This window comes from Bactrocera oleae, chromosome 6 (assembly GCF_042242935.1).
Source record: "Bactrocera oleae isolate idBacOlea1 chromosome 6, idBacOlea1, whole genome shotgun sequence".
NCBI classification, from domain to species: domain Eukaryota; kingdom Metazoa; phylum Arthropoda; class Insecta; order Diptera; family Tephritidae; genus Bactrocera; species Bactrocera oleae.
In genome coordinates, this window is record NC_091540.1 from 44,878,627 (window position 1) to 44,906,486 (window position 27,860).

The window sequence follows — 27,860 nt, forward strand, 5'->3', positions numbered from 1 at the left end:
CATACACCACAAACAGTTTATATACTAAATATTATTATTTTTATACCCTGAACGGGGAAATAAACAAACAAAATATATTAAGTTTGCCGCGAAGTTTGTAACACCCATAAGAAAACGTCCCAAACCCTAAAAAATATATACATAAATGATCAGCATGATGAGCTGAGTTGCTTTAGGCATGCCCGTTTGTCTGTCCGTCCGTCTGTTGGCCCGTCCGTGTGTATATGTGCGAACTAGTCTGTCAGTTTTTAAGATTTCGATCTTAAATTTAGCATATAACCTTTTCTCACCAAGAAACTGCTCATTTGTCGGAATGGTCAGAATCAAGTTCTTCCAAGGAACTTTTTGTATTTGTGAGGGGTATTATAGCTTCAGTGCAACCGAAGTTAACGTTTTTTTTTTTTGTTTTTACTCAGCATTGCCCATCTGAAGCTATACCATTTGCTCATCTTTCTGGCAATTTTTGAATTTTATACCGAAAGAACCCTGTTGAGATGTGAACCGTGAAAGCGTTCAGCATTGATCGGAACAATGGTATTCAGAAAGACCAAGGTCTAGGCTATAGGGCGGGTGCGGCAAAACTTCCCAGTCGTTGTTTTCCAAATAGCCATTTTTAACCATTTATTGCCTCGTGTCTGTCACATATTCCGCGCGTTTTTTTAACAATCCCTTCAATTTGTTCAGTTGTTGTCGGTACCATTCTGGAATAATGTTTTCACGCGTTATGGATATTCAGCTTTGGGGTTTTACATACGAATTTTTTACATTTGCGATTGTCGTAATTAATCAGTTTTCCTGCCTTTGACTGTATCCAGAATATTGGAAGGATGGAATAATAATCAAGTTAAGCCGTTTCCTGGCAAACCGAACGAATATACTTGCAGTTAAAAACCCATATTTATTTGTTGAAGAAATGCTTTTATATCAGCAGATAAAGAAACTATTAAGCTCAATGTTCAAAAAGATTCTCTTGACTTCGACCACGCTTACACTGATGACCTGTGATTTATGAAGATACAAAGGTGTCATACCTACAAAAACATATCTTGGAACTAGTTTGCTCTGCTTTCATTAAAGTAAGCAGTAATACTGGAGTAGAACATTTTATTTTTATACAAACTTAAATTCGACACATTTTATTGTACAAATAAATAAATACAAAAGAAATAAATAATTGTAGCCTACGAACATAAAGTGTCTTATACACGCTTCTGCAATGCCTCTTGTACCATAAAAGATTTAAACTATACTTTTAGATTGGTATATAAGCAAATTCATTTCAAAAATTGCAACAAAATAAATAATAAATAAAATAAAAATGTTTTAAGTCATAGTTGCTGTATTCAAATATCGATTTGCATAGCTGTAAAAATACAAAAAATAAATAAATACAATTAAAATTAATTTTACGCTTCAAACAAGCCAAACTTAACAATTTTGAACCGATCAAATATTTATTTTCTAAAATTTTATCTAAACCACTAATTTTAACGTAAATCTACGGTTTCTGGCAACATTCATGTATTTCCGTTTCTATTTCTATTTTTTATTTAAACACAACTGTGAATACAACATCCGGTAAAACAATTTGCACGCATCCACAGCGATTCTTAAACGAAAGGTGCTTGCAAATTGTGTGAAATTTTGTACAACAAAACATTACTCAACAATAAATTACATTAAATTAAATTATGCTAGTGCATATTTGAACACAAAATATCGAATTTGCGTTTACAATCTCAACGACTTAAATCTTCTCGCTACTCTACCGAAGAACCGCTCACTGCCATTGCCCATGGTATGCCTTATAGTGCGGATCCTGGTGTTGTCCCACCGGCTGGTAGCTGTCGGTCGCTGCTTCTTCCAGTGTGGGATCGGTTTGTAGAGAACGCTTCCAGTAGCTGCCGCCCGATTCGCCGCCCCAGTCATCGCCATGCTCGTCGTAGTGGTGCTGATGGTGTGCATGTTCAACATAGACAACCTGGTATTAGAAAGATATTTTGTTCGTTGAAGTGAGAAACACCGAGGAAATACCAAAGATACCCAAAGGATTGTCGTGTATCTGTGCGCTTGTGTGTGTGTGTATATGTATGAGTGTGTATGCGTGAAAGTGTATGTGTTCATTTTTGAGGCTTTTGTTTGTTTTTGTTTGCTTGATTTTTGTAATGTTGGTGTATGCAGGAGCTTCGTTTTGAGGCAAAAATAGTTTCAAATAATTTTTTTAATGATTTTTTTATGTCTTGATATTGCTGGTTGCTATTTGATTAGAATTTTCCTAACTTCTTCCAAATTTTTCATATCAGTGTGCGTCATCAAGTACCTTGATGATTTATCATTTAAAAAACTCTTAGTAATTCATGACTAATAAAAGGACGTTACTTTTAGTATTTCTGCGATTTTTAAACTAATATCTTAATTAAAGTGATATTATAAATAATGTGAGTCACCAAAAGAATAACTCTTAATTATTTCTACGTTGAGCGGTTATTTTAACAAAAAAATTATTATTATATTTATATATTGCTAATTAAAATATTATTTAAATATGTTAAAAGACTTACACTGAATAATCTTGTTAATATACCATATATTTTTTATAAAAAGAGTAAATTTTATGTAACCACAAATTCATCTCACGTTTGCACCACATATACGAAGTGTGTTCAAAGAAAAAGGTGAATTTTGATTCTTCGCAGGCTGTGTACATTCAATTATCGATATTTAGTTTTTGTTATAATCGGACATATATGTTTATAATGTGCTTGTAGTAGGAGCCAATTTCGATTAACAGTTCGTTTTTGACCACAGAAAAGGTTAGTCCCGTTTTTGTGTGATCTTCGATTTTTTACTTTTGAAAGAAATATAATAGATCAAAGAAGATGTATTAAAGTTTGCGTTAAAAATGAAATAAAGTACTCCAAGGCACTCGATATGTTGATGGTGCGTTCGGTGAGCTCTTTACAGAAGACCGATAAGATGTTGATGACGATGAGCATCCTGGAGGTGCGACATCGTCAACAAGCGAAGAAAACATCTAAACAGTGAAAAAACTTGCTCTTGAGAATCGTCGAATCATATTAGGGGAATTGCAGAGGATGTTAGCATATCAATCGGCTCATGCCATTCAATTTTCTCGAACGTTTTCGGCATGAAACGTGTGGCAGCGAAGTTTGTTCCGAAATTGCTAGATTTTTAGCAGAAGCAATATCGCATTATTTGTGATTTTTTGACCAAAAACAAAACCGCAATCATGCCTCCATCACCGTATTCACCAGATTTGGCTCCCTGCAACTTTTTCCTATTTCCGAAACTGCAGAAACCAATGAAATGAAATCGTTTTGCCACAATTGATGAGATCAAGTCAGAATCAATGAAACAGCTGATGGCCATTCCGACATTTCAGAAGTGCTTCGAGGATTGGAAAAAGCGTTTGCACGAGTGTATTATAAACGATGGGGATTACTTTGATGATGACAAAATAGATATTGATGAATAAATACAAGTAAATATTTAAAAAAAAAATCAAAATTTACCTTTTTCTTTGAACACACCTCATATATTAATTAATATTATATTGATCTTAATCAAAATCGAGAGAGATTGTAAGTGTTAGCTCTAACTTCTATGCACTCTTTTTCTAATTTGTTGAACTTTTATTGTTGCATTCAAATCAATTAATGAGAGATCAAGATGTATATATTCAAATTTAATAAGATTTAATAGTCCAAGTAGAAAGTAATTGATGTTAAGGCGACTTAAGGGAAAAAAACGTGAGATTTATATGTTTAGCATAACATGGAGGCGTTATTGTTTATAGGACATTTGATCGTCTTTACTCTAAAAGGCGCCATTTACTATAATATATACTTAGTAAAATATCTCGTTTAAAGCAATTCAAGATATTTCGTTATCATTTATGTATATTAAAATTAGTGTCAGTTATGATATTGCCAGCCATGTTCTCAGCATACGCAACTTAACGCTTTCGCTCTTTGAGCAAATTTAAATCCATCTCACTTTTCGAATACATTAGGGTTCAGCGAAAAAAAAAGTTTTTTTTTGCTTATCCTGAGGATTAAATTTGTAGAGCAAATTTGTTTTAACATCTAGAGGTCGCTAATCACTTTTAAAGTAAAGTTTCGAGTTAAAATCCTCTTTCTGGCCAATTAAAAGCTATCAACTTAAAAAAAAAATGTTTGTGGTCATTATTGGAGTTTTAAAAACTAAATCATTAACAACAACATGCTTTCCTTAAGCGTTAAAGTAAATTTTGAGTCAAAACCCGTCAAATTCGGTAATTTTTATATAAATGTGAAGAGTTTAAAGCAAAAAAAAAATTTTTTGTCCAAAAAAAAGTTTAACTCGATATTTAAAGCCGGCCCTAAGATATTAAAAAAAATCTACAAATTTTACCCCCAGGCTAAGCAAAAAAAAATATTTTTTCTTTTCGCTCCACCCTAGTATACACATACCTCCATATTATGAAAGCAATGTATAGATCCATTTTCATAGAAATTTTATCTTTGATCTTGATATATATTATAAATATATATAGTATATTTACCATACACATATGTAAACATTGAAGATTAGAACGAAAAAGGTATAAGGGGCTAGGTCAGTCTAGTACTCTTAAAATACACTTTTGGGGTCCTCAAACCCTTAATCAATATTTCGAATAGTGGAAAAAATCTTCTTTATCCAATCTACAGTACTGTCAAACAATTCGGGTCAGTCAGCGTCAGCAAGTTAAACTTTAAACGAGTTTTTTCTGAAACTTGATTTTTCAAATTGGCCGACGATGGTGCTCGGAGACTATTACATATATGTATGCACTTGAAATTGTTCTGTAGTTTCACAGTAATACTTTTTAGTGTAGTTAACGATTTTACTAGCATAACTTATATAGATCTCATATTTTTTATTTTTTTATTTCAGATATCGCAACTTCCTGAATCACTGTCGTTTGTACAAGTATAATCTCTCTTGAAAAAGGTGTCTCCGAAGTAAAGCTAATAACCAGAATTGTATATCACAACGTCAGTATAAATTTTTTGCATATATTTTAAAATTTATACATATTCAATATATATTAAATTAGCCTTAAACCAAAATTAAATTCCTTATTTAAACAATAAATTGAAAAAATTAGCACTTTAGACTGTCCTAGTCCCGTAAAGTACTTAATAATCTTCCTACACTAAAGATCTGGGCATTAATTAATTTCATAACATATAAAATTTTAGCGATAAAAGTTCCTAAAATAGTGCAAGCTCCTGCGACTGGGAATGGAAATAGAAAGTATGTAAAAAGCTGAAAAAGTAACATGCCTTATGCTATGTAGAGAGCACTTTTCGATGCTATTAAGAATAATCGATTGAAAATGTTAAAAATATTAAGTATATCTAATATCTATATATATGTGTAGGCGTATTTTGGGTTCATGCTCATGCACATGCAGCTTTAAAGTGAATTAATTTACATCTAAAATAATATATTAATATTACATTAAATAATATGTAACGTAAACAAAAAAAATATTATAAACTATTGTAAAAATATGTGCTCATTAAAGAAAAAAAATTATTTTCATATATTTTCAGTGCATCTCAAATACATCAAGACAAACATATAGAGCAGCAAACAAAACCAAACACGCAATAAAACTCCCTCAGCCTTTTCCTTCTCTCAAGAAAGGACTAGAAATACCAACCTTTTGTGGCGCCCCACCACGTTTAACGTCGATCCAGAATCGTGCAATATTTATCAGCAGACCAATCAAAGCGATGGCAAAGAATTTAATTTGCAAATGAGCACCCAAAATCTTCAAAAGCAACTCAATCTTCGCCTTAAGAAAAGAGCCCAACAACACTAGTTTAGCGATCGCCTTCTTCTTCTTCTTCTTCTTGCCACGTGTCACTGTTATATAGTGGAGAGGAAAGGAGAGAAAAAAACATTGTGGCACAATGCTGTACATTAGTATGATTCGGTCGATCTATACGAGCTGGACCTAAAACTAGTTAACAATTACGTACAATCAAAAAATCGGTTGGGAGGGTGGGTGTTTGTTAGTATGAAGTGCGTTTCGATGTGCATTAGATAGTTGGAGAGAAGCATAAGCGTTCTATATAACGGAAACATGCACATATATGTTTACATTAAATAAATATTAACCGATTTAATGCTAATGTGCGAATGCAAAGGAGTCGAGTTCGTTGCTTAAGTCTTTTGCTTGAAGTGAAAGTATTCGAATTCTACAATGTTATTTTTGCTGAACATAAGTAAGCAGTTTGTTTTGCGTTAAATATTTGGCAATTGAGGTAAATTACACCTTATATTCAATTAAATATATTTTAAAATGAATTTTCATGTTTTGATAATCTCGTTTTCTTCACGATTTAGAAATTTCTGACATATATTTTTATATTGAATGCAATTTGGGTATAATCCAAATTTTCGCAAAAAAAAATTTGATTTTGCATCTATAAATTTATTTTTATTATCGTATAAATCTAAAGTCAATATTTATTTTTAAAGAACCCGACTCTTTTGCAATTTCACAGCGACTTAATCTTACTTGCTTAGTTAATATAATTTTTTTTACTAAATCACAGAATATTTACATCATGCAGGCAATGTAAGTACACGCAAGCCACTTTTTTTATACCTAAATTTTTTTCTTAAATATATCACTCCAAATTCGGAAATCAATTTTTAATATAAATAAATTTTAATTTTAAATATTTAGATAATTATAAAATTCTCAAAATTAAAGAAATTTAATTGTTGCGTGCATTTTACACCAGCTTTTGCTTACAAACTAGTAATAATAAATAAATAATATAATAAATTCTCATAAACCATTAGCCCAACTCCACAACCGAAAGCACTGCATTGCCGACGTGCTTCACAGTTTCAATAACCAGAAAGTTCACACGATGGTGTGTGATTGCACTTTTAGGTTTGTGTACTTACTAATGACTTACTTACGTGGCAACGCTCGCTTCAGCGATTGCGAAGTAGTTACTTTGTAGTGGAAATACCCTACAACCAAATTATTTCTGATATAATATTTTTTCTAAGAAACTTTTTGTCAATATTAATATTTGTATCTCTTCCATGGAATTACTGCAATGTGTTAATATGATTTAATTACAATTTTATATAAATTTGTTTTATATTTGCAACTTTGTGGTTATTTCCAGTTTTGCATTACTTTTTATTCCTAGAAGTGAATTATTCATCTCCGCGAGTATTTATAACTCCAAATTATACTGGGCAATAAAAAATTACATTTGAAGAGTTTCTTCTAAACACTATTTTACACAGTGAGGTAATTTCAGAAATATCGAGATTAGTGAGTAGGAGGTTTAAGTTATGAGAGATTTATTAAAAAAAATTTATATAAATCGTGAAATGGGATGTCTGTCAAATATGTTAACTACTAGGATGTTTTTTTTTTATGAGTGAGGTTGGGATGATCCCAGAGTACAATTTGCAGACTCGTGAATATAAAATACAAATAATAGAAGAGTTTTCTTAGTAATGACATCAAAATTGAGCTTTCTATATATTAATTCGAAAATTATTCATGAGCTTAAAAATATTACTTTTGGACTGGAGTTTGAAAACCTTTAAGATTTCAAAGCTTTTACATTTTTAAAAATTATCTAAAGTCTTGATAGAATAGTATAAAATAGTATAAGGTTGTCAAATATCTCCCTTCCGCTTTTTTGTCTTTTGAATTTCGCGGCTATGTACAAAGCGCTATCTGGCGACACTATACATAATTTGAAAGGTCTTGACATACCCTACAAAACAACGCTATGCATGATTAGTTTGGATATTGCGTTCAACAGTTATAGACGTGTAAACATGGAGTTCACTGACGCCGAAATTCGCGCTATTTTAAAGTTTTCCTTCGTTAAAGCAAATCCGCTAGAGAAACGTTCCGTGAGATTAATGGTGATTTGGGGGATGGTACTCTATCACTTCGAACCGCGGAGGAATGGTTTCGACGATTCAGAGCCGGTGAAAACGACACCATGGATAAGCCAGCCTGCGGAAGACCTGTGACGACAAATACCGATCAAATCATGGAATACATCGAGTTAGACCGGCATATGGCATCTCGTGACATCGCCCAGGAGATGGGAGTTAGTCACCAAACCATTTTGAACCATCTGCAGAAGGCTGGATACAAAAAAAAGTTTGATGTTTGGGTGCCGCATAATTTGACGCAAAAAACCTTCTGGACCGAATCAACGCCTGCGATATGCTGCTGAAACGGAACGAACTCGTCCCATTCTTGAAGCGAATGGTGACTGGCGACGAAAAATGGATCACGAACGACAATATCAAGCGAAAACGGTCGTGGTCGAAGACCGGTGAATCGTCCCAAACAGTGGCCAAGCCGGGATTGACGGCCAGGAAGGTTTTGCCGTGTGTTTGGTGGGATTGGAAGGGAATCATCCACTATGAGCTGCTCCCATATGGCCAGACGCTTAATTCTACCATCTACTGCGAACAACTGGACCGCTTGAAGCAGGCGATCGACCAGAAGCGTCCAGAATTGGCCAACAGGAAGGGTGTAGTGTTCCACCAGGACAACGCCAGACCACACACTTCGTTGATGACTCGTCAGAAGCTACGGGAGCTCGGATGGGAGGTTTTATCGCATCCACCATATAGCCCGGACGTAGCGCCAAGTGACTACCACCTGTTCCTGTCCATGGCGAATGCCCTTGGTGGTGTGAAGTTGAACTCAAAAGAGGCTTGTGAAAAGTGGCTGTCCGAATTCTTCGCAAATAAGGAGGGGGGCTTCTACGAAGAGGGTATTATGAAGTTTCCGTCTAGATGGAAACAGATCATCGAACAAAACGGCGCATATTTTAACTAAAACCGATCACTGTAACACTTTTTATAAAGCATTGAATGAAGAGCAAAAAAGCAAAAGGGAGATATTTGATAAAGAATTGGTTCCTTTTTAGTTTGGCAGCTTCAGAGAGTTTTTTGCAAAAGCTAGAAAATTTCCAGATTTTTTTTTGGTTTCGGAGTATTTAAGCGTTACAAAAAATAACCACATACAGAAAAAACATGAGGAAAACACTGCCTCTAAAACTAGTTCAAAGGTAAGAAAATAATTAAACCATTCACAAAGGAATATTTTACTGACCATAAAGACTTGAAAAAGAGTTTATAAATTTTATATTACGGGAGGTTCCAGGGAAATAATCTCAGGTTTTGTGTTAATAATGTTGGATCGATATGTCACCTGCACGCGAATTTTTTGATTGCAGTGAATAAATTGTTTGGTGATATGCAGGTTATTTCATTAGTCAAGCGATTGGATGTAGGGTACTTCGACAAACCAACACCATGCGGAAGTTATAAAGGAAAGGAAATTCAATGAAAGATTTTTAGGAGACTATTAAATTCATATATACAGCACTACTAAAACCAACACCAACTACATATTTACAAAATATATTATATACAATTATATTAACTACAGGATAGTGACTAAGTATTAGGGAGCAAAGATGAGAGTAAAAATTTTGTGTACGAAAAGGGTGCGATCAAGTTAATAAATCACACGCAAACACACACCTCCAACGCTTCTACCATATTTTATCGGTTTCTTGTGTTTGCGCTTGTGTCCACCATCCACATCTGTAACATCGACGGCATCCACCAATTCCTCCAGCAGACCCAAGCCCAAATGATCCGAGGGCTCTTGCTCAACCACAACCGACACGCTGTCATCAGCATGTTGATGCTTCTTCTTCTTCTTTCGTTTTTGCTTCTTCGATGGTTTGCTATGACCTTGTGACACTGGCACCCATTCAACGGCATCATCGTGATGACCACCATGCCCATGCAATTGCAATTCGGCTGGTTGTACGACTAAGAGAGTTTCTGGTTTCTTTTTTCTCTTATTTTTGCGTTTCTTTTTACCACCGCCGCCGCCGCCCTTTAGTTGACCCGGTGGCGCGTCTTCACTATCTTCGATTTCTATAAATTCGACGCCGTCTGAGGAGTCATGATTAGCCACGCCGGGCGCTGTGTCAGTTAGTGGCGCTACATCAATATGATCCAGTTGGCTGTGCACGCCCACTGGCCGACCTTGGAAGAAGTTGACTGTATGTTGCTGGTTAGCATTGCCATCGCGATCTACGTAATCTTCGTCATTCTGCGACGGCTCTGCTTCGCCATCATCGTCCTCCTCTCCTTCTTCTTCATCTTCATCGCCATTCTCGCTATCTTCTTCTTCCTCGTCATCTTCTGTTTCGTTATCATTATTGACGAAGTTCTGCTTGGTATCCGGCTGCACATAGTCGTACTCGCGGCCCAGAAAGCTAGATAAGACCCTCGAATTGTTTATTAAATTTTTACAGTTATTTCTCATGCACTCACCCATCCATAGTTTCGGCCAAATATTTCTTCATATAACCAGTACCAATTTCGATCTTCTTTAATATCGTGGAAGGCTTCTCTTTGGTGGGGCCTTCACTGGCACTATAGCCACGCTTTTCAAGTGTCGCATTTAATTGCCGGTCTGCTTCCACTATAAAATGTGGCAGAAAATAAAAGTTTTAATAATAAAGATAAATTGTCAAATATTTTAAATGTTGCAATCAAAGCGCAATGGCTGTCATTTCAATTGAATATTTGACTAAAATGCACGAAAAGTATATGCCACGCTACTGGCGCTTTCAGTTTTATTTGCTTGTAGACCTATTTAAGCAGACATTCCACGAATCTAGTACCAACATGTAGGCGGCGATATCTCATGCTTGTCATAAAAGCAAAGCGTAAATTAAATAGTTCACACTTTTCACTCTTAAAGATTTACTGTCACGGTCGTAACGCAATGACTCACATGCACTTGGTTATGTCCATACTCGTATGCCACCGGTCGAGCTAACTTGCTACAAGTACACCGGTTTGTTTTGTCGACCAATTAAGCATACGAAAAAACAGAAACTTCAAACGACTAGTTTTAACCAATTAAGGATGCAATTAAAAATATGTGCATAACCTCAAGTGCATGTTCACACAGTTATAAAACTATTTGCATAAGAGAGTAAAAGTTAAAAGTTTGGAACAAAAGTTTTATTTAATATTTTAATTTAATTACTTATTTTATTTTATTTGCTTTTTTAATTTCCTTTCATTTCACTTTATTCCATTTGAATTGTATTAATTTAATTTAATTTAGTTCAATTTCATTTCATTTCATTTTGTTTAATTATATAATATTAAAAGGTAGGAACAGCAGTTTTATTTAAATTTTTAATTTAATTACTTATTTTATTTGCTTTTAATTTAATTTAATTCAATTTAATTTCCTTTCATTTCCCTTCATTTTATTTTAATTCGTTTAATTTAATTGAACTTAATTTAATTAATTCAAGTCTTTTTAATTTTTTAATAAAGTAAAAGGTAGGAACAGCAACTTTATTTTAGTTTTTAATTTTATTACATATTTTATTTGCTTTTTATTTAATTTAATTCATATTAACTTACTTTCATTTCATCTTATTTTATTATATTTAATTTAATTTAATCTAATGTAATGTAATATAATTTAATTTAATTTAATTAAATTTCATTTCTTTTCATTTAATTTAGAAAAATTTATTTAATAAAACTTAATAAAATTTATTTTAATCTTATTTAATTTAATTCAATTTTATTTCATTTTATTTAATTTAGTTTAGTTTTTTTTTAAAATTTCTTTTAATTTATTTAATTTAATTTCTTTTAATTTAATTTATTTTAATTTAATTTAATTTTTTCTATTTTTTTATTTAATTTTATGTAATTTAATTTAATTTAAGATTATTTAATTTAATTCAATTTCATTTTATTTCATTCAATTTAGTTAATTTAATGAAATTTTATAATATAATTTTATTCTATTTTGTTTTATTTAATTTTATAATATTCAATTTAATTTAATTTGATTTTATTTAATTTAATTTAATTTTATATTATTCCATTTTCTTTACATCCGGTTGTATTGCTAAATATAACTGAAATGGATTCAAACCGAAGTCTACACGCGAAATCAAACATTGCAACCAATTAAATAAATTTTTATGTTTATTTTATTAATTTTCTTATGAATTAGTTACGGTTTGTGGCCACAGAGGCATGAAAAATTCACCAACTAACCGAAACCGACAACAGGTGCGGAGCAGACTCGGGCTGCTTCACAACAATTTAGCGCTTTTCTTTCAATGTTGTGTTCATGAATTCTGTATCTTGCTTTGAGCACGCTTTTATGCACATGCTTATCTGCAATATTCAAACACACACTTGTGCGTCTTTCATTCTGGGCTGATTATGCGGTAAAAGTGCCGCTGAATTTCAATTAAAGACATGCAGGTACCTCCACTTAAGGTTTAAATATGACTAAAGTTGGTAATGTGCACAAAAAAAATGTTGCCTTATATCAATAATTTTCATTGACCCATTTTATTGGCATAGAAAACTCGTAATTCAGTAGTGTTTTGTTAATTATTTTCCTTTAATTCAGAAGTCCATGAATAAGAAAATTATCACTTTTATATATTTCCCTAGTATTGGCATAACATTCCTCAATGACAACTTCAGAGACCTCATGTACTCAGACCTTATCGGCCTCCAGTATATGTTCATTTTCGTGTGCTTTTCAAATTTTTAATTCAAATATATAAGTTTCAGTCTGTACTGTGGACAAAATATTCATAAGACGATGCACGGTTGTACCATCACTTCTAATTTGACCTAAATAGTCATAATATGAATCATTAGTGGCGTCTTCGAAACAAGCTGCCTAGTCTATAAAATACAATTTTTTCTTTCACCTATTAGCGAATGTTAAGCAGTTAAAATTGAAACAACTAGGAAAAGACGTATCTAGCTGAAGGCTAAGGCTTCCTTAGATTTTTATCGGTTTCCTTCGTGTCAAAAGGATCTTGCGACAACTGCCGGTAAGTTCACGAGACGGGCAACTTGCCTTTGCACATCAGCTTCCGAGTAAAGTTTCGTTACTCTTTGCTTTTATGTTATCATCGTTAATGAAAATTATCGATAAAGCGAATGAATCAAACATTCTACCAATTCACGAACATCCCCAAATGCCTAAGGAGCTTGTTGGATTAGACCTGTCCAAAATCCTTTAGCAACATTTTCAATCTCTAAGCATTATATATGGGTATTATGACGTCATAGCAGCGTATGCAGATCATATTTGTCTATTCTTGAAAGAACATCATATACTATGGAACATGTGAAACTTCGGACTGACTTTCATGTTTTGACTGTATTAAGATTTCCGAGTCAGATAAATGACAATAAAATGTCAAAAGTTACAGAACTTTAATTTTTTCATTATTTGTCATAAATATTCTTCTATTAAAAAACTAACTATATACGAGTTTGTAATTTCTAAAAATACCTTTCAATTTCTGCCACTGCATGTGCAATTCACCATCCCACAAATCCAATATGCGTCCAGATTGTTGCCGCGCACAACTCCATGGCTGTTCTCTCATCGGACATAGCACTAAATCTATATATGGCGAAACTTCTGCAAATATAAAAGGAAAACATAAATATTGAGTAAGTACGTCTAATTAGTTGAATATGAAATTACATAATTTATTTCATAACATAGATATTAATGCCTTGATAAATTCATTATTGAGTTGCTACACCTGCAGCAAACACAATACAAAGTAGCAAGTGAAATTGTTATCTAAAACCGTGATGCATAGCATCTCAACTAAAACAAGAATTAAGCAAATGTCACTATAAGCAACACGCATTCGCAATACTTATTATGGTACTCGCCACATACCGTAAAATTGTGATACTTGTTTGACCAATTGCGACTGGAAGCGTAGCCAACTATGAGTGGTATGTTGCCACAAATTGTTGCATATAATGTACTGTTTGCCTTATATAAAAATTTTGTAAATGTAGCAACATATATTTAAGGTGACCCACTAGGAAATCAATCGGAGTTGTGGGGTTGAATTTATACCGATAATATTTTCAATGGAAAATACCACAGCAAACGTTCACAGTTCTGTCAAACGTAAAGTGAATAATATTAGTGATGAATGTAACATACTGGGACCATATGTATATTTTTAGCGCTTTCAAAAATTTCCTACATGGTGCGTTTTATCACTTAAGTGCGTAGGTGCGATGCAAAGTTGCATTTGCCATTCTTATAACCTAATCGGTCTCAAAGTGCTCACCAAGCCATTGACCATTGAAAGCTGCGTGAAGAGTAAACCAGACATAAACTAATACAAAACCAAAAACAAATGAATAGGTGCTAATTTCACAAAATAATAGAAAACTTCACTGAGTTCATGGAAAAAAGCAGTTGTTGCTATAAACAAAAAATAGAAGATGCAGAGAGTGAAAGCCGCTTGTGTATGTACATATTGACTTTGATCAAGCAAACAAGAGAGCAACAACTTTTATGCTGTTTGTTGTTGCTATTGCAAGATTTGTTTGCACATTGTATTTTTATTTGCAATTGTATAGCTCAAACAAAGAAGCTTGCGTATGGAAACGATTGTTAGGAAGCAACAGCATAAATCAATTCACATTTACATACGTACTATATCTATATACATATATACTTATGAGTATATTTACAATAATATGTTTGCTTTGAAAATAAGATATCGCTTTAGTGAGTTTGAGTAGTACTATAAATTTGTCAAAACATATTGATTCGTCATATTAAGAAGCTGTCTCTGTAGATTTATAATGATTTAATATTCTTGCCATCAGCAAAGCAAATCAATGCTTATTAAATTTACGAGGTGAGATTCAGTTATCGTTTTGTGAGATGACATTTGTCAAAATAAATTGATCTGTTACATTCAAAATCTGCCTCTGTAGACACATACCATATATATTATATTTAAATAACGGTTTAATATTCTTAAAACAAAAAAGTGTTTTAAATTACAGAGGTGAGAAATGGGCATGATAAAACAGTTTCCCTAAACTATCTGAGTAATTGGTATGAAACTGCAGCACTCTCCTAACTTCCTGGGGAATATTTTTTTGCTAGATTCCTTTTGGAAAAAAACCGAAAAATAAATTTTACAGATAATGGTTCTGTTCTGGTTTGTGAAGAACAACATATAAATTTTTTGTTATACAGGGTGCTTTTTGGTGGTCAACGTCAGTCTTTCAATATATTTTCGATATGAAATTATTTCTAATAGAATATGTTAAGCGTTGAGGGCATACGCCACTTCATTCAGAAGGTGTAATAAATATGTCTTAAGTAATAAAAGCAGAAGCTCGACAATACTGGTTGATACACAAAGTGTCGCTACCTTACTATTATCTTTGCTTTTCACAATGCTATATTTATAACTTCAATCAAAATATATTGGCAAAACCATTATTTTAAAGCCCGGTGATAGCTTGCCAAATTTGTCAAATGCAAAAGATATTGCCTGCCTCAATGTTAACAAATTTATTAAATGTGCCACATAAGTTATCGCCTGAATGGGCTGTGTGTGATACTTTAATATATCAACGTATATATGTATATGGTGCTTTTAAGTATACGGCTATACATAAATACAAACTTTAAGGTTTCAACTGCTCAAGGCATAAAAAAGTTAACGAAAATGCTGCCACCTCTCCAACCCCAGCTGAATGGAAAGTCGCATCGTGAAACTGATGACCTCAAATTGGCGTTGCAGCATTAGCAACAAACAAAGGATGATCGGCAGTGTGAGCGAGCAGTTTTGGTGACACGTCAAATATGTAAGCAACTATGTGGTAGTCAGAAATTTGGCGACATCAGTTACACAGTTTAAAGTTAATCTACAAAACAGATCTTTTGCTATTTTTACGTGGGAGCAGCAACATTTCACAAGCTACACATTTATAGGTGTAATGGCTAATGATGAGAAAAATAGAAATAAATTTATCAAAATTGTCTATAAATTTTGCTACATAAAAAAAAATGAAATTAATGCAGTTGATTTTCTATCTCATATGAAATGGCTTAAAAGACTTTCACTTACAAAACCATTAAGAGCTCACCTCATTACTTGACGTTAGGTAGCGCATCTTTATTATTGTAAATGCCTGACGGAGATAGAGTATTCAATATTGTATTATTTAACAAAACCCAATTTTATAAAATAAGTGACAAAAGCTTTGCAAGTAAGGAAGGTACATAAACGGGCGCAAAACACTTTCAAACGCTTTTCAGCTATTTTTGCTCTCTCTGTGTGACTATTTTTACAAAGTTAGAGCTAAAAGCGTATTGGATTAAAGTTGAGCCCAATTAACAACAAGTAACGAAGGACTAAGTTCGGGTGTATTTTATATACTTGTAACTTGCACGAAGCAAAGCGCGGGTAATTCCTTCAGGTGTTGGTAAAACTTTATATTAGAAAATATTAAAATGGAATAAACATTCATTATTCTAAGAAATTGTGAATAAATTACAATCAAATTTGGTATCTTCATGACTTATATTGAAGGTCATTAACTTCGACCTAGTTTTATTCCTATAGTTCTTTTCAGCTAAAATTTGATTCAAAATATTTTAACTACATATGTTATATCAACAAAATTTAATATATTGTGTTGATGGGGAAAGCGTCGACCAGAAGATCAGAATTCATTATATTTGGGATATGAAATTTAGACGAAGGTCTAGACCAATTCCATTCTGATTCAGCATTAAAGTCAGACGGATGTTCGAATATTCCAATATTAGTTATAAAGGGGTTAGGTCAAATTTTCATCAAGATACCTTAATTTTTACTAAAGTTACAGCATCTCGTCATCCTGATCATTTATATATACATAACATACATTAAATCATGAATCACTATTTTTTCTATAGTTCACACGAAACCAGAATTAAGGCTTTTTGAGGAAGAATGCGGAAGAATTTAAGGGAGAATAAGAAAAGAATAGACATCGTCGCTTCCAACGTGATTGCTAAATAAAGCAATCTTCTCAAAGCAGGAATTTTTGTACAAGCAAGAAAACTTATTTTTGTTCAACTTAACGGTACGAAAAAATCAGGATCAAGATAAAAACACTTACGAAAGTGAAAATATATTCCAGGCAGTTTTCCAAACCAATGTTCCTAGCGTACACCGATATTTTATTTACTGGTAATCTACAATAAGACATCTAAGGGCAATATGCAAATGAACTATTCCAACGTAGAGCAAAACAAAGTACGAAAAGCTAAATTTCCTGTAAGGATTCACCATTAAGTCTGATACAAATTTCATATATTGAGCTAATAATACTTTCATGAGGGGTATATACCACAACGAGCTGAAAGGCTTACACAAAGTATAATGATATACGATAATGATCCAAGCCTTGGGCTTACTTATTTTATCGCCATATTTAATACACATTGAAAGTACCATTTGCAATATTGAACTTAGAGAATGAATTGGAATACATTTTGAGCTATTGTAAAAATTTGTTCTGCTAATTTTTCTTTAGATCTTTATATAATTGTAGAAACATAGCGACTTAACTAAAGGCCATGATATTCAATCAGAAATTTATTCTACTTAAAAGCATAAATTTCAGTCACAATATGGAATCGGTTGTACTCAAAATTTATCCAAGAATAAACGGCTCCCTCATTATATATCAATCATTATAGACTTAATGAGACAATACGAGCTCCTACTTTCATATCTTTCGGTTAAGGCCACCCATAAAATAATATATTTACTTTCCAATTCAAATTATATATGTTTAAAAATTTACTATAGAAAATTATACTGTTCTGTCAGTGAATAAAGTGAATGTGCTTTCATTTGTTGTTGTTGCCTCAAATAATGACATAAAATTGTTTACGTGTCATTTGATACCCCAGTTGCGGACAGAGCGCAACCACCCACCCAACTGCAAGGCGTTTTGCATATACAGTTACACATCCATACATACATACAAGAACACATACATATATTATATACATACATAAACTTGGCTACTGGACGTCACTTGGAGCCACAATGCACCTGCGCCTTTGACTGGAAGTGCTTTTACCCGGACTACCGTTACGTCTTACAGTGAAAACAATCTTGCGGCGTGTACCAGCAATCAAGTGAGGCGGACAATAATAGCGCAGACAATTCTTTTTATAATAATAGCAACAACAAATATTGCCTACTTCAGCATTATTGCTACTTGGCGAAGCATTATCTTGACAGCCATTATGGTCAATACAATAAATAATCTGCAGAATTAAATGCCGCCCAATCAAAGTGCGGTGCGCGTGTGGCATGTAAATGAAGTCAAGCAGCGAACGGCAGCAATAACGCCGATATGTTTGTGTGCGCAATTGACGGAAATGGAGCAACAAGTGGGAGTTGCCCGTGAGTAAGGGACAATGGGCGATGGGCGGCGATAGTCCAGCGATAATCGGCGGGGGAGGTGTGTGTGTTTGAGTGCCTCTTTCATGCTCTCAACTTGCACTTTTGGACTTTCGTTGTTGTTGCTGTGAAAGTTTAATTAAACGGGTGCTGCATTATAGTAACTTAGGGCAAATTTTGACGTTCGATGATTGACTGCATGTCAATAAAAATTTGTACCAGTAATAATTGTGGACCCACCCACGCCAGCAGCTACTTAAAAATGATGTCAATAAATTTGGCAAAAAATATATCTTGCTGCAACATTTGAAGTCATGACTTTCCTTACACTACAGCCCAGCCTCAGGTGTCAACAATGTTGCAAGGTTTGAAGAAAACTTTAGTGTCCTGCATATGTATTTTTTTTTCAGAAATATAACAAGTATAAGTACATATAAAAGGTGGTACAGAAAAAGTTTTACATTAATCAAATGTTGTTTTACAGTAATAGGAATTTTTCTAGAAGAAAAAGTTGGAACATACTTTTATCGGTCGAGGTTGGAAATCACCTTTGTTGAAATCAATATGCTGTGCGGTCCCATACATGCCATTAAACAATCAACTTTTCCGTGCCGAACAGAGTTCTCTTTTTTTAACTATGCGAGGGATTATTTAATCAGTCGGTCTTTAAGGGGAAGGCGTACGTATAAAAGAGCCAAAAATGCGCCAGTCTATGAATCATATGGATCACCCTAGATCAAGCGCTTTCCTTCAATGGCTTTTAGCGCAACAGAGCAAGAAGTTTCGAATCACCGCTAAAATTTTCGTTCCGCTATTCTATTAATATCTTGTTACTGTGTAATTCTCAGCTACTTTAAGCAACTTGTAGTATTGGACGCGGCTTGTGTGCTGATCAAAGCATAGAGGTCACCAGAGATAAAGAGATACCCAACGTCGAAATCTCCTGAACTTAGGCAACTGTCAAAGTTCAGGAGGCCTATCGTTTAACAATTGGAAAAAGAGGGACGGCCATATTAAATTCCTACAGATAAATATATGAAGAGAGTGATTTGTTGCTGCTGTTGAAGATCGCTTACAAAAATTGGAAAACAATGAAAACGAAAGAAAATGCGAAAATGAAATGTATGTGATGAAATCTTTTGTAATGTCATGGCTCGTAGTATTCATTTTCAATTGAAAAATATAAAAAACATTTACTAATTGCATACATTTTTTTCACTTTTTAGGTATTGAAAGTTCAAAAATCAGCTGTTTTAATTTATCACAAAATCACACAAATGGATTTAAATAGTTTTTCCATATGTTTAACAGATGCATGTATAATAATACTTAATCTTAGTAAATGTTTGGTATTTTTATTTTAAAACCCAAAAATTATTGTTTTGTCCGATCTGGCTACAATGGAAAATGTTATAAAAAATGCAACCTTTGAGGCGCTCTCACAATTAACAAACACTAAATTCATATTCAATCACCCCAAATTGACACATATGGCAATGGCATATATTAAAATTAGTAATTAGTGGGATATCTATTTTTTAGACAACAGCAGGATTTTACGGCAGCAGGCTTGCAGTTGTCGAAGTCGCTAAGTTAAAACCATTTCTAATTTTGCCGAAGACAAGAGGCAGTTGTTGCCACTAATATCTGAAATGTAAAATTATAAAAATAAAAATAAAATCTCCTTACGCATGTAAATATTAATTATATGAATACAGGGTCCGCTGAAAGTGAGAATTTAATTGAAAAAAATTTATTTTTTCGAGAAAAACCCTCGAGTTTGAAAGCGAATATTTTATTCTTAAAGGTGGAACTGTCACGAATATAGTTTATGACTACACTCTTTATAGCTCGAGCTGCTTTTTTAAATTATTGACGCTAAATTAATTCTTACTACAATAGAAGGCGTGCCTCGACGACGTATATTTCAAGTATATGGGAGAAAATTAACATTTTTAAAGAAACTTGAATTCGAAGATAAAGATTCATATCAAACGATCTACCGGGCTATTGAATGAATTTTTCTCAAAGGTAGAATAATTTATGTAAGAAGTAATAAAAATCATGAAGAAAATTTCAATTCATACAGTCAGTTCCTTTAATTTGTTTTTTAGCTATAATATAATAAGATTAGATTAGTTTTGATATATGCACCGCGACCTATGGTCTATTGTGCCCTTAATATAATAAGAAATCGTAATAAATATATAAGGATATATACGTAGTGTTTATATGCGAACACATGTAAGTACTTACAAATTTCTTTTCCCTTGCGGTGTATTTATTCCACTTAAGGAATTGTAGATTAGCAAAAAGTCTCGACTTTGAAGCACTTCAGCTGCTGAATAATCATGAGAAAATGTCAAGCAGAAGACACACTACCTCACCTTAAGAGAAGAAGAAGCAAAAAGCAAACCTAATATAGTTTTACCATTAGCTCGCAACTCAAACGGTTGCGCGTACACAAACAAAGCACACTCCAAGTCAATCGAATCGACTACACTCGAACAATCAACGATCGCTGCGATTTAGATCGCATGACTTTTGATACGAATCGCAAACACGTACGATGAGCGCACACATTAACTTTCACTTGCGCGTTTCTTGGCCAATTGAATCAGCGGGTGCTTCGTGCGCATGCGCTTCAACAGCACTACTGTATGCAGTTTCGAAAAGAAATGTAAATACTAAAAATGTATGGCGCAAAGCAAGTAATGATTGGAATATATAAAGAAAAGAAATCAAATGCGCCAAAGAGTGTGACCCCATGTGAAAGATCTATTAATTGGCCTTAACATAGACGCGATTTTCCAAATCAATTAGTTGAAAAATAAGTATGTGACAAAGGCGCTAAAACAAAGCATTTAATATTAATGAGAATGCCGGTGAATCGTAGTGGTAGTAGAATGCAGCAGACAGACATAAATGTCAAAAATACAACGCTTATCTTTACAAAAAAATATTATTGACAAAAACAAAAATTAAAAGCTGCAGAACTCGATGAACCACCTCAAATCTGACCGTTTGGTAATAATTTCATTCAAATACTTTTTTTCCTCTCTATCACCGCTTTAAAAAGTGTGTAAACAAGTTTTTGGTGCTTCTTTACATAGCCATTCCTCAATAAAGCGATACCTACACACTCATATATACACACATGTCTTGGCATAATAAAATGCATTTCTCTGCTGTTTGCCGTTTCATCGCATTTTTTCGCTTTTAGCCGGTTTATTTCCGCCGAAAAATTTCACTACTTGAATATGGTTGTATATTTCTTACCTCCTATCTACGCATGTAGGTATATACAATATAGGCGTCTGTTTGCATATAGGCGTCTAAGATTTCGTCACACTCAATTGTGTGTTGTTTAATTATGTTGCGTTGCTAGTTTTCCCGGGCGTTGAGATTTTTCTTTTTACCCACTGAACTGAGCTTTTTCAGTTTGTTTACACACTTGTTTGTTTAATTTCATTACATTCCCCTACTGACTTACTCACTCGCTTAGTACTTGCACTAATGTAATTTGCTGTGTTTCTTTGTTATTGCATACGCTATGGTCTTTTTGCTATTTTTGCGGTCAAATTAATAACCCAAATGTGTTTTAGTTGAAGTTTAAAACTAGTTTCAGTGACCGCCTTAACCAAACTCACTAGAGAACATATGTGAGAGTACACTAAACACCCATGTGACAAATGAAAGAACTGTGGAATGTGCCGTCAAAATTCTTTCGCATCCCAGCTGAGGTGAATTATACAATGTTATAGAAAATCGCCATTCAAACCTTCGCATTTAAATAATTTCTCAAGGAAATCCATCAATGATGCAAACAAATTAGAGTGTTAGATCTTCAACAGACACTTCGTCAACAGTCAATATGGTCCAATGAACTGATCGAAACTCTCAGAGAGAGTGTTGTTGGAACCAAAAAAATTCATATGGCTGCTGCGTTTAACATTTTGACGATAGATAAATATAGAGTGAAGCTTTCAAGCTCAGTTTTAAACTGAATTTTTTTTATATAAGTTATATTATACTACACAAAAGTTATAACTAACCGAACTTGCAAATATTTTCATTGACTGGCTACCAACAACTCTACAATTAAGTGCCCCCAACTTCGTTAAATAGTATTGTTTGTAAAACTTGACCGCCCGAGTTGCTTAATGAGCAATGAAAGCACAATTTTTTCAATTATAATTCAATATTTTATTGATAAAAGTAAAGTAAAACTTTTTATTCATTGTCACAACTTTTCTCGTCCATTTGTCGCATGCCGCATTACAGTTCTCTATATTTACACATGTATACTCCTATATGCAATTACCTAATACGATATAACATAGTTATAAACACATACTTATAGTACAAAAGATTTTCAGATTCGAGTCCTGGTTAAAGATTTTTTTTTTGCATTTCATTGTTTAAGGCAACAATGTATTCTCCGCAGAAATTGTTCAGATCAGTTTACTATATCATATAGCTGCCATACAAATTGAACGATCGGAATCAAGTTCTTATAAGGAGCTTAATTTATACTAAAATATGTAAATCAAAATGCAAATTATATAATGTATTTGATGAACTTTCTCCAATTTCTTAGCTTGGGTACAAATTTTGTAAAATTTTACGCAGAGTGAAATAAATGAAGGCGCGATTTTAACTACCCCAGTCAAATATTTTCCAAAAATTTTCAATTCAATTCGTACAATTCGTAAATAGTTTATCTTTCATCGTAGTTTTTAAAACCACACGCTCTTGTTTTTTTTTTTTTTTTTGTACAGATTTGATTTAACAATAAATTTAAATGTACATCTGAGATTGTAATGTTCATTAGGAAAATTTTTTTTTGTTTTGTTCCAATTTTCGTCTTAATATTTAAATTTCCTGTATTTCACCCAAAATTTTTCCATTGTTTATAGAAAATTTGCAGGTAGACTTAACAGATGTCAGTAGTCGAACTTAATTCAAGCTTTACTGCATTAACTAAAATACTAGCCACTTCTTCACTTACTTTCATTCAACAAGCGCACCGCACTCTGTACAGTGTCTACGGTCTGTATTATAAAATATGAACAACTTTGGTGCACCTACTTAGCGACAGGTTTATTTCAATAATGCGTCCCATATAATTACAAACATATGCTAATACTACATTAACATACATACACACAGACTTAGACATACGTGTGATGCCAGAACTAAATGTGGTTGTGCACTCATTATTCGCATGCGTAAAGTGGCAGACTCTAGTAGAACACTCTTGCAAACATGTATACACACATTCACACATACATATGTACGTAGTATGTACATTGTACAAATGTAGTCATGAGTTAGCGAAATGTGATAGTGGTGACATTATTTGTTTTTACAACCAATCAAAGGTAAAATAAAAACTTGAAACCGTAGTCTAACCTGTAAAATACCGTTACCCACCGCAAAGCATTTAACAACGTACGTTCACACTTGTACACCGACTCATGTGCATTTACACCTCTACAAAGTATGCACATGCGCATGCAATTTTCTTATTAACGTGAAATCCGCTCGTTTGTGCTTCGTCGATTTTAGTTTTGTGGCACATTAATCAGCTGCCGTGAAGCGCAATTGCTGTTGTAAACTAAATGGTTACTGCAGTGAGGCAATTGCGCTTGTTGCAAGCACTTGACAGTGAGAATTTTCATGGCACATAAACTACACGCCGGCTTCAGTGGTTACACTTAGGTTTTCCTGCATTTTATGCACGTGCAACATGTATTATCTTATGCTGCAGTGGAGTTTGTTTGCGTGTGAAGTTTTTGAAATTGCTGCATTCTGGCAGGGCGTTGCTAATTGGCCAGCAACCCCATTGGAGAATTCGATTGCAAAGTATGAATTTTGTCTGATTTTTTTCTTAAAATCGATACATGCGAGTTAAAGGTTTTTCTATCTTTTCTATATTTATTATTTTATACCAACACTGCGATTGGTTCCAGCAGCGAAGTTATAAAAACCTTCATTAATACAAAGGTTCCTTACAATAACTTGAATCTGATCGTGCAATTTGTATGATTTGAACAATTTCTGAGGAGAATATATTGCTACCTTAGGAAATAGCTCTTCACAAATAACAAGTACATGGTGACTCACGAATCGTGCTACAAAACAAATCGTAATAAATTTTTTTTGTGTGAGTAATCGACTTATTTTTATTTCTATATTTGGCCGGTTATTATATACATTTTTTAAGAATGAATTCTTGGGATACGTAAGACAGGCTTTGTATAGTGCAGTGGTACCATGCTTTGTAGTCCGTCATCTCCGTCCAAAGGGAATTCAGACGGGATTTTGGCGTCACTAACCCGAGTAGATGCACCATTATAAACATGTCTGCCGAATCTGAAAGTATCTCAAGAAGACCCTACCTTCGATATCCGTATGTTTGTGTTCAAGAAGTCATTGCAACGAATAATTCATGATGACTTAAACCTGTTTTGGTACAAAGTTCAAATAACGAGCCGGTAAAACCCTCTAGATTTGCCTATTCGCCTGGAATTCTTTTGCCAAAGAATTAATAAAATTATCGAAGAAAATAAAGTTAGTGATGAGGCCTATTTCGATCTAAGTGAAAATGTAAGCAAGCCAATTTGACGTATATGAAGTGAATCAAATTTCGAAGTAGTCCACGAGATGGAACTTTACCCTGAACGAGTCACTGTGTGGTGCGCAGTTTCATCAAGATGTATTGTCGGGCTTCTTTGGAGAAAACGGTGTAACAGTAACGGTCAATGGACACCGTTATTTAAAGATGTTAAATGAATTTGTTTACCTTTATCTGCGCCGAAGACGTTTTCCTTTCAATAATGTTTGGTTCCAGCAAGATGGAACCACTGCATACATAGCCAGACCGGTTATTGCGGAGCTCCGACTAAAATTTGAAACCAACTAAACTGCAGTTTCCGTTGGCTCTTAAGGTCACTTGACCTGACTATTTTTATGGGGTCATGTCAAGCAAGAGGTGTACAAAACAAAACCCAGAAATCTGATTGAACTGAAGTAGTCCATTAAATCGATAATGGAGGCAGTCCCGACTTCAACCCTTCAGGGCGCAATTAATGATTTTCTAATTAGGTGTCGCATATGCGTGGCTGAGCATGGAGATCATTTACGGTCCATAATTTTTTAAAATAATTAATTATATAAAATAAAATTTGCTATACAATATTATAAAAAAAAAATAATATATTGCTGACAAAAAAAAAGTTATTACGGTTTGTTTTTTATAGCACGATTCGTGAGCCACGCTATAGTTTATTTCAAAGACTGTTCTAGAAGCCCAAATTTCGTCCTATTTTTGGCAATTAATGAAAAACTCAATTAATTTTTTTTTTGTTTTTGTTATCCATATTAATATATTAAAAAAAGTAGATATTTGCACAAATTTTTCTGCTTTCTAAAAACCTTAAAAATATAACAAAAAATATTAGAGAAATATTTAAGAAAAAATTGCTCAATTGAACGTTCGGAAATAAGTCATTGTAAGAGATCTTCACGAAATTCGGCACAAATTATAATCTGAAGCACAACTTCAATCTCCGAAGAAGTTGTTCAAATCGGAACTCTATAACATATAGCTACAATAAAAACGGTCAGATCCAACTCAAGTAGTTAAGTATGTACAATAGTTTTTTTAAATCAATTGTCAAAAATAGCCCCGAAATTTTAGGGGTTACATACAGCTGACTCGAGAATAGTTTTAGAGGCTCGAGAGCGTAAATATCGGCTTCAGCATTTTCTAGTCTGAAATAATAAATCGAGACAGCGGAAAATTATGTTGTCTTGAAAAATATCTACTACTATTTAATTATAAACCGACAAATATTTCAGTCACTTTAATAATGGCGACCTCCCTAGAGAAGTGATTAGCGTTGTGGCTTACCCCTATGTAGAACGATTTCATCAACTATATGTACGAGTACATCTCTCAATACATATATATTTCTAACTTTTCCTTAGTAATAAATATCTTACTACAACCTTAAGTCCCACAAGTCCTAAGTCGCCATAAGTTTTAATATTCACTACATAAAAAATTGCCTCAAAATACCGTTATTTAGATTATTTGCACAACACAAACAAACTGTACACACGCTATAATTTTCACTTTCCAATGGTTATCATTATTCTTCGCGCTTATTAACAGCTCCATTTATAACTGTTTTACACTTACCATTTATGTTCCGTGCTTTGGCTGCGCCTACACCGACACCAACACCATCAGTTGCTGAACCAACGCCAACTGGCGTGCCGCTCGTTGTTGTTGCACTCCAGCTGTGCGCGAACGGTAACGGTGTTAGTGTGTGTATAAGTGCAAGCAACACTAACACATAATTCGGCCCTGACCAATCCATTGGGGATTTATGCTGCCAAGCTAATAATTTTCTACGGTTTCAGACACTGGCTGGTTGTTGTTGCTGCTGTAATGTCAATGCTTGTTGACAATTGACACAGCAATCAATTTATTGTGAAATATTAGGTCTCCGCCTGGGCGTTTGATTACAGTAATTGGTGGGCCGCACTTTGTTGCTCTCAACGTTTACAAATTATGCGCAACGATACCGTTATTTATTATAAGCATGGAAATAAAATTATTTTTTAATTATTCTTTTTGTCTAGCAAATGTTTTGTTTGTATTTATGGTAGTACACAAAGAGATGCCGATAAATGCGGCATGTTGTACGAGCTAGAACTTGTAGGCTTTTATGCAAATTGAAAAAAAAAACAACAACTTTATTGATGTAAGTTTTAGGTCAATTTGGCGGTTCTACGCGTTTTAATGTCTTGACCGCCTTCCATGTGACACTCGTTTGACACTCGTCGGTATTCTTAATGCGCAGGCGCGCACGAAACACACACACACTCTTTTATATAAGACACTTTACAACTACTATGCCATCAAAGCGTTGTGCAAGGCGCTTTCGCGCACACATGTCCACTGATAAATTATGCACAAAACTGTAGCGCTCGAATAAAAAATTAAAAAACGGTAAAACCGATCAAACAACAATTTGAATTTCACCGGCACATATGACTAACTTGATTTTTCTCGTTTTTTACTTTTCAACAATTAATTTTTTATTTCGAAAAACAATAACAGCAACTCATCTGCAATGCTGGTGTCTGCGCTTGTTAGCTGGTGGAAAGAAAGATTCGTTGCAAGCGCGCCCAAGTTCAAGGTAAGATTAAGCCATGACTGGCATACGTAAGAAGCTTTATACCAAAGCCTCTGTGGCCAGTAAACAAAAATGCAGCGTGGTTTCAAAAGCGCCAAGCAGCAAAAGAGAGTAGAGCGGGAGCGTTAAAACTTTATAATGGAGTATGCGAAATTCTGCATGCAACCGAGTTGAGACTGACGGAGCACTACTAGAGGTGAGAGAAAGAGAGAAACAGAGAAAGAAGGAGAGACAGAAGGTACCGGCGCCG

The 27,860-nt window shown here is 33.8% G+C and overlaps 1 protein-coding gene across 2 annotated transcripts; it reads right to left on the minus strand.

Moving 5' to 3' along the window:
• Nucleotides 1-1,087: 1,087 nt before the first annotated feature.
• On the minus strand, nucleotides 1,088-27,622 carry LOC106621006 (uncharacterized). Of its 2 annotated transcripts, none has more exons than XM_036372433.2 (6): nucleotides 26,608-27,622; nucleotides 13,448-13,579; nucleotides 10,417-10,567; nucleotides 9,610-10,358; nucleotides 5,714-5,919; nucleotides 1,088-1,951 (listed from the first exon to the last, which is right to left on the minus strand). In XM_036372433.2, the coding sequence occupies exons 1-6, from the start codon at nucleotides 26,786-26,788 to the stop codon at nucleotides 1,781-1,783; spliced, it is 1,590 nt and encodes a 529-aa protein (XP_036228326.2). In that variant the 5' UTR covers nucleotides 26,789-27,622; the 3' UTR covers nucleotides 1,088-1,780. The 2 variants fall into 2 exon arrangements, with proteins under 2 accessions (XP_036228326.2, XP_014095170.2); XM_014239695.3 differs by having other exon boundaries at nucleotides 1,088-1,981; nucleotides 26,608-27,621.
• Between the last annotated feature and the right edge of the window lie 238 nt (nucleotides 27,623-27,860).

Bases quoted from the DNA above. Each gene is read 5' to 3' on its own strand.
- LOC106621006 (XM_014239695.3), bottom strand. From the start codon at position 26,788: ATGGATTGGTCAGGGCCGAATTATGTGTTAGTGTTGCTTGCACTTATA. The intron at 10,568-13,447 runs GTATTTTTAGAA...CACATTTTATAG, and splicing joins GCAGTGGCAGAAATTGAAAG to TGGAAGCAGACCGGCAATTA. The intron at 10,359-10,416 runs GTGAGTGCATGA...GGTCTTATCTAG, and splicing joins TTGGCCGAAACTATGGATGG to CTTTCTGGGCCGCGAGTACG.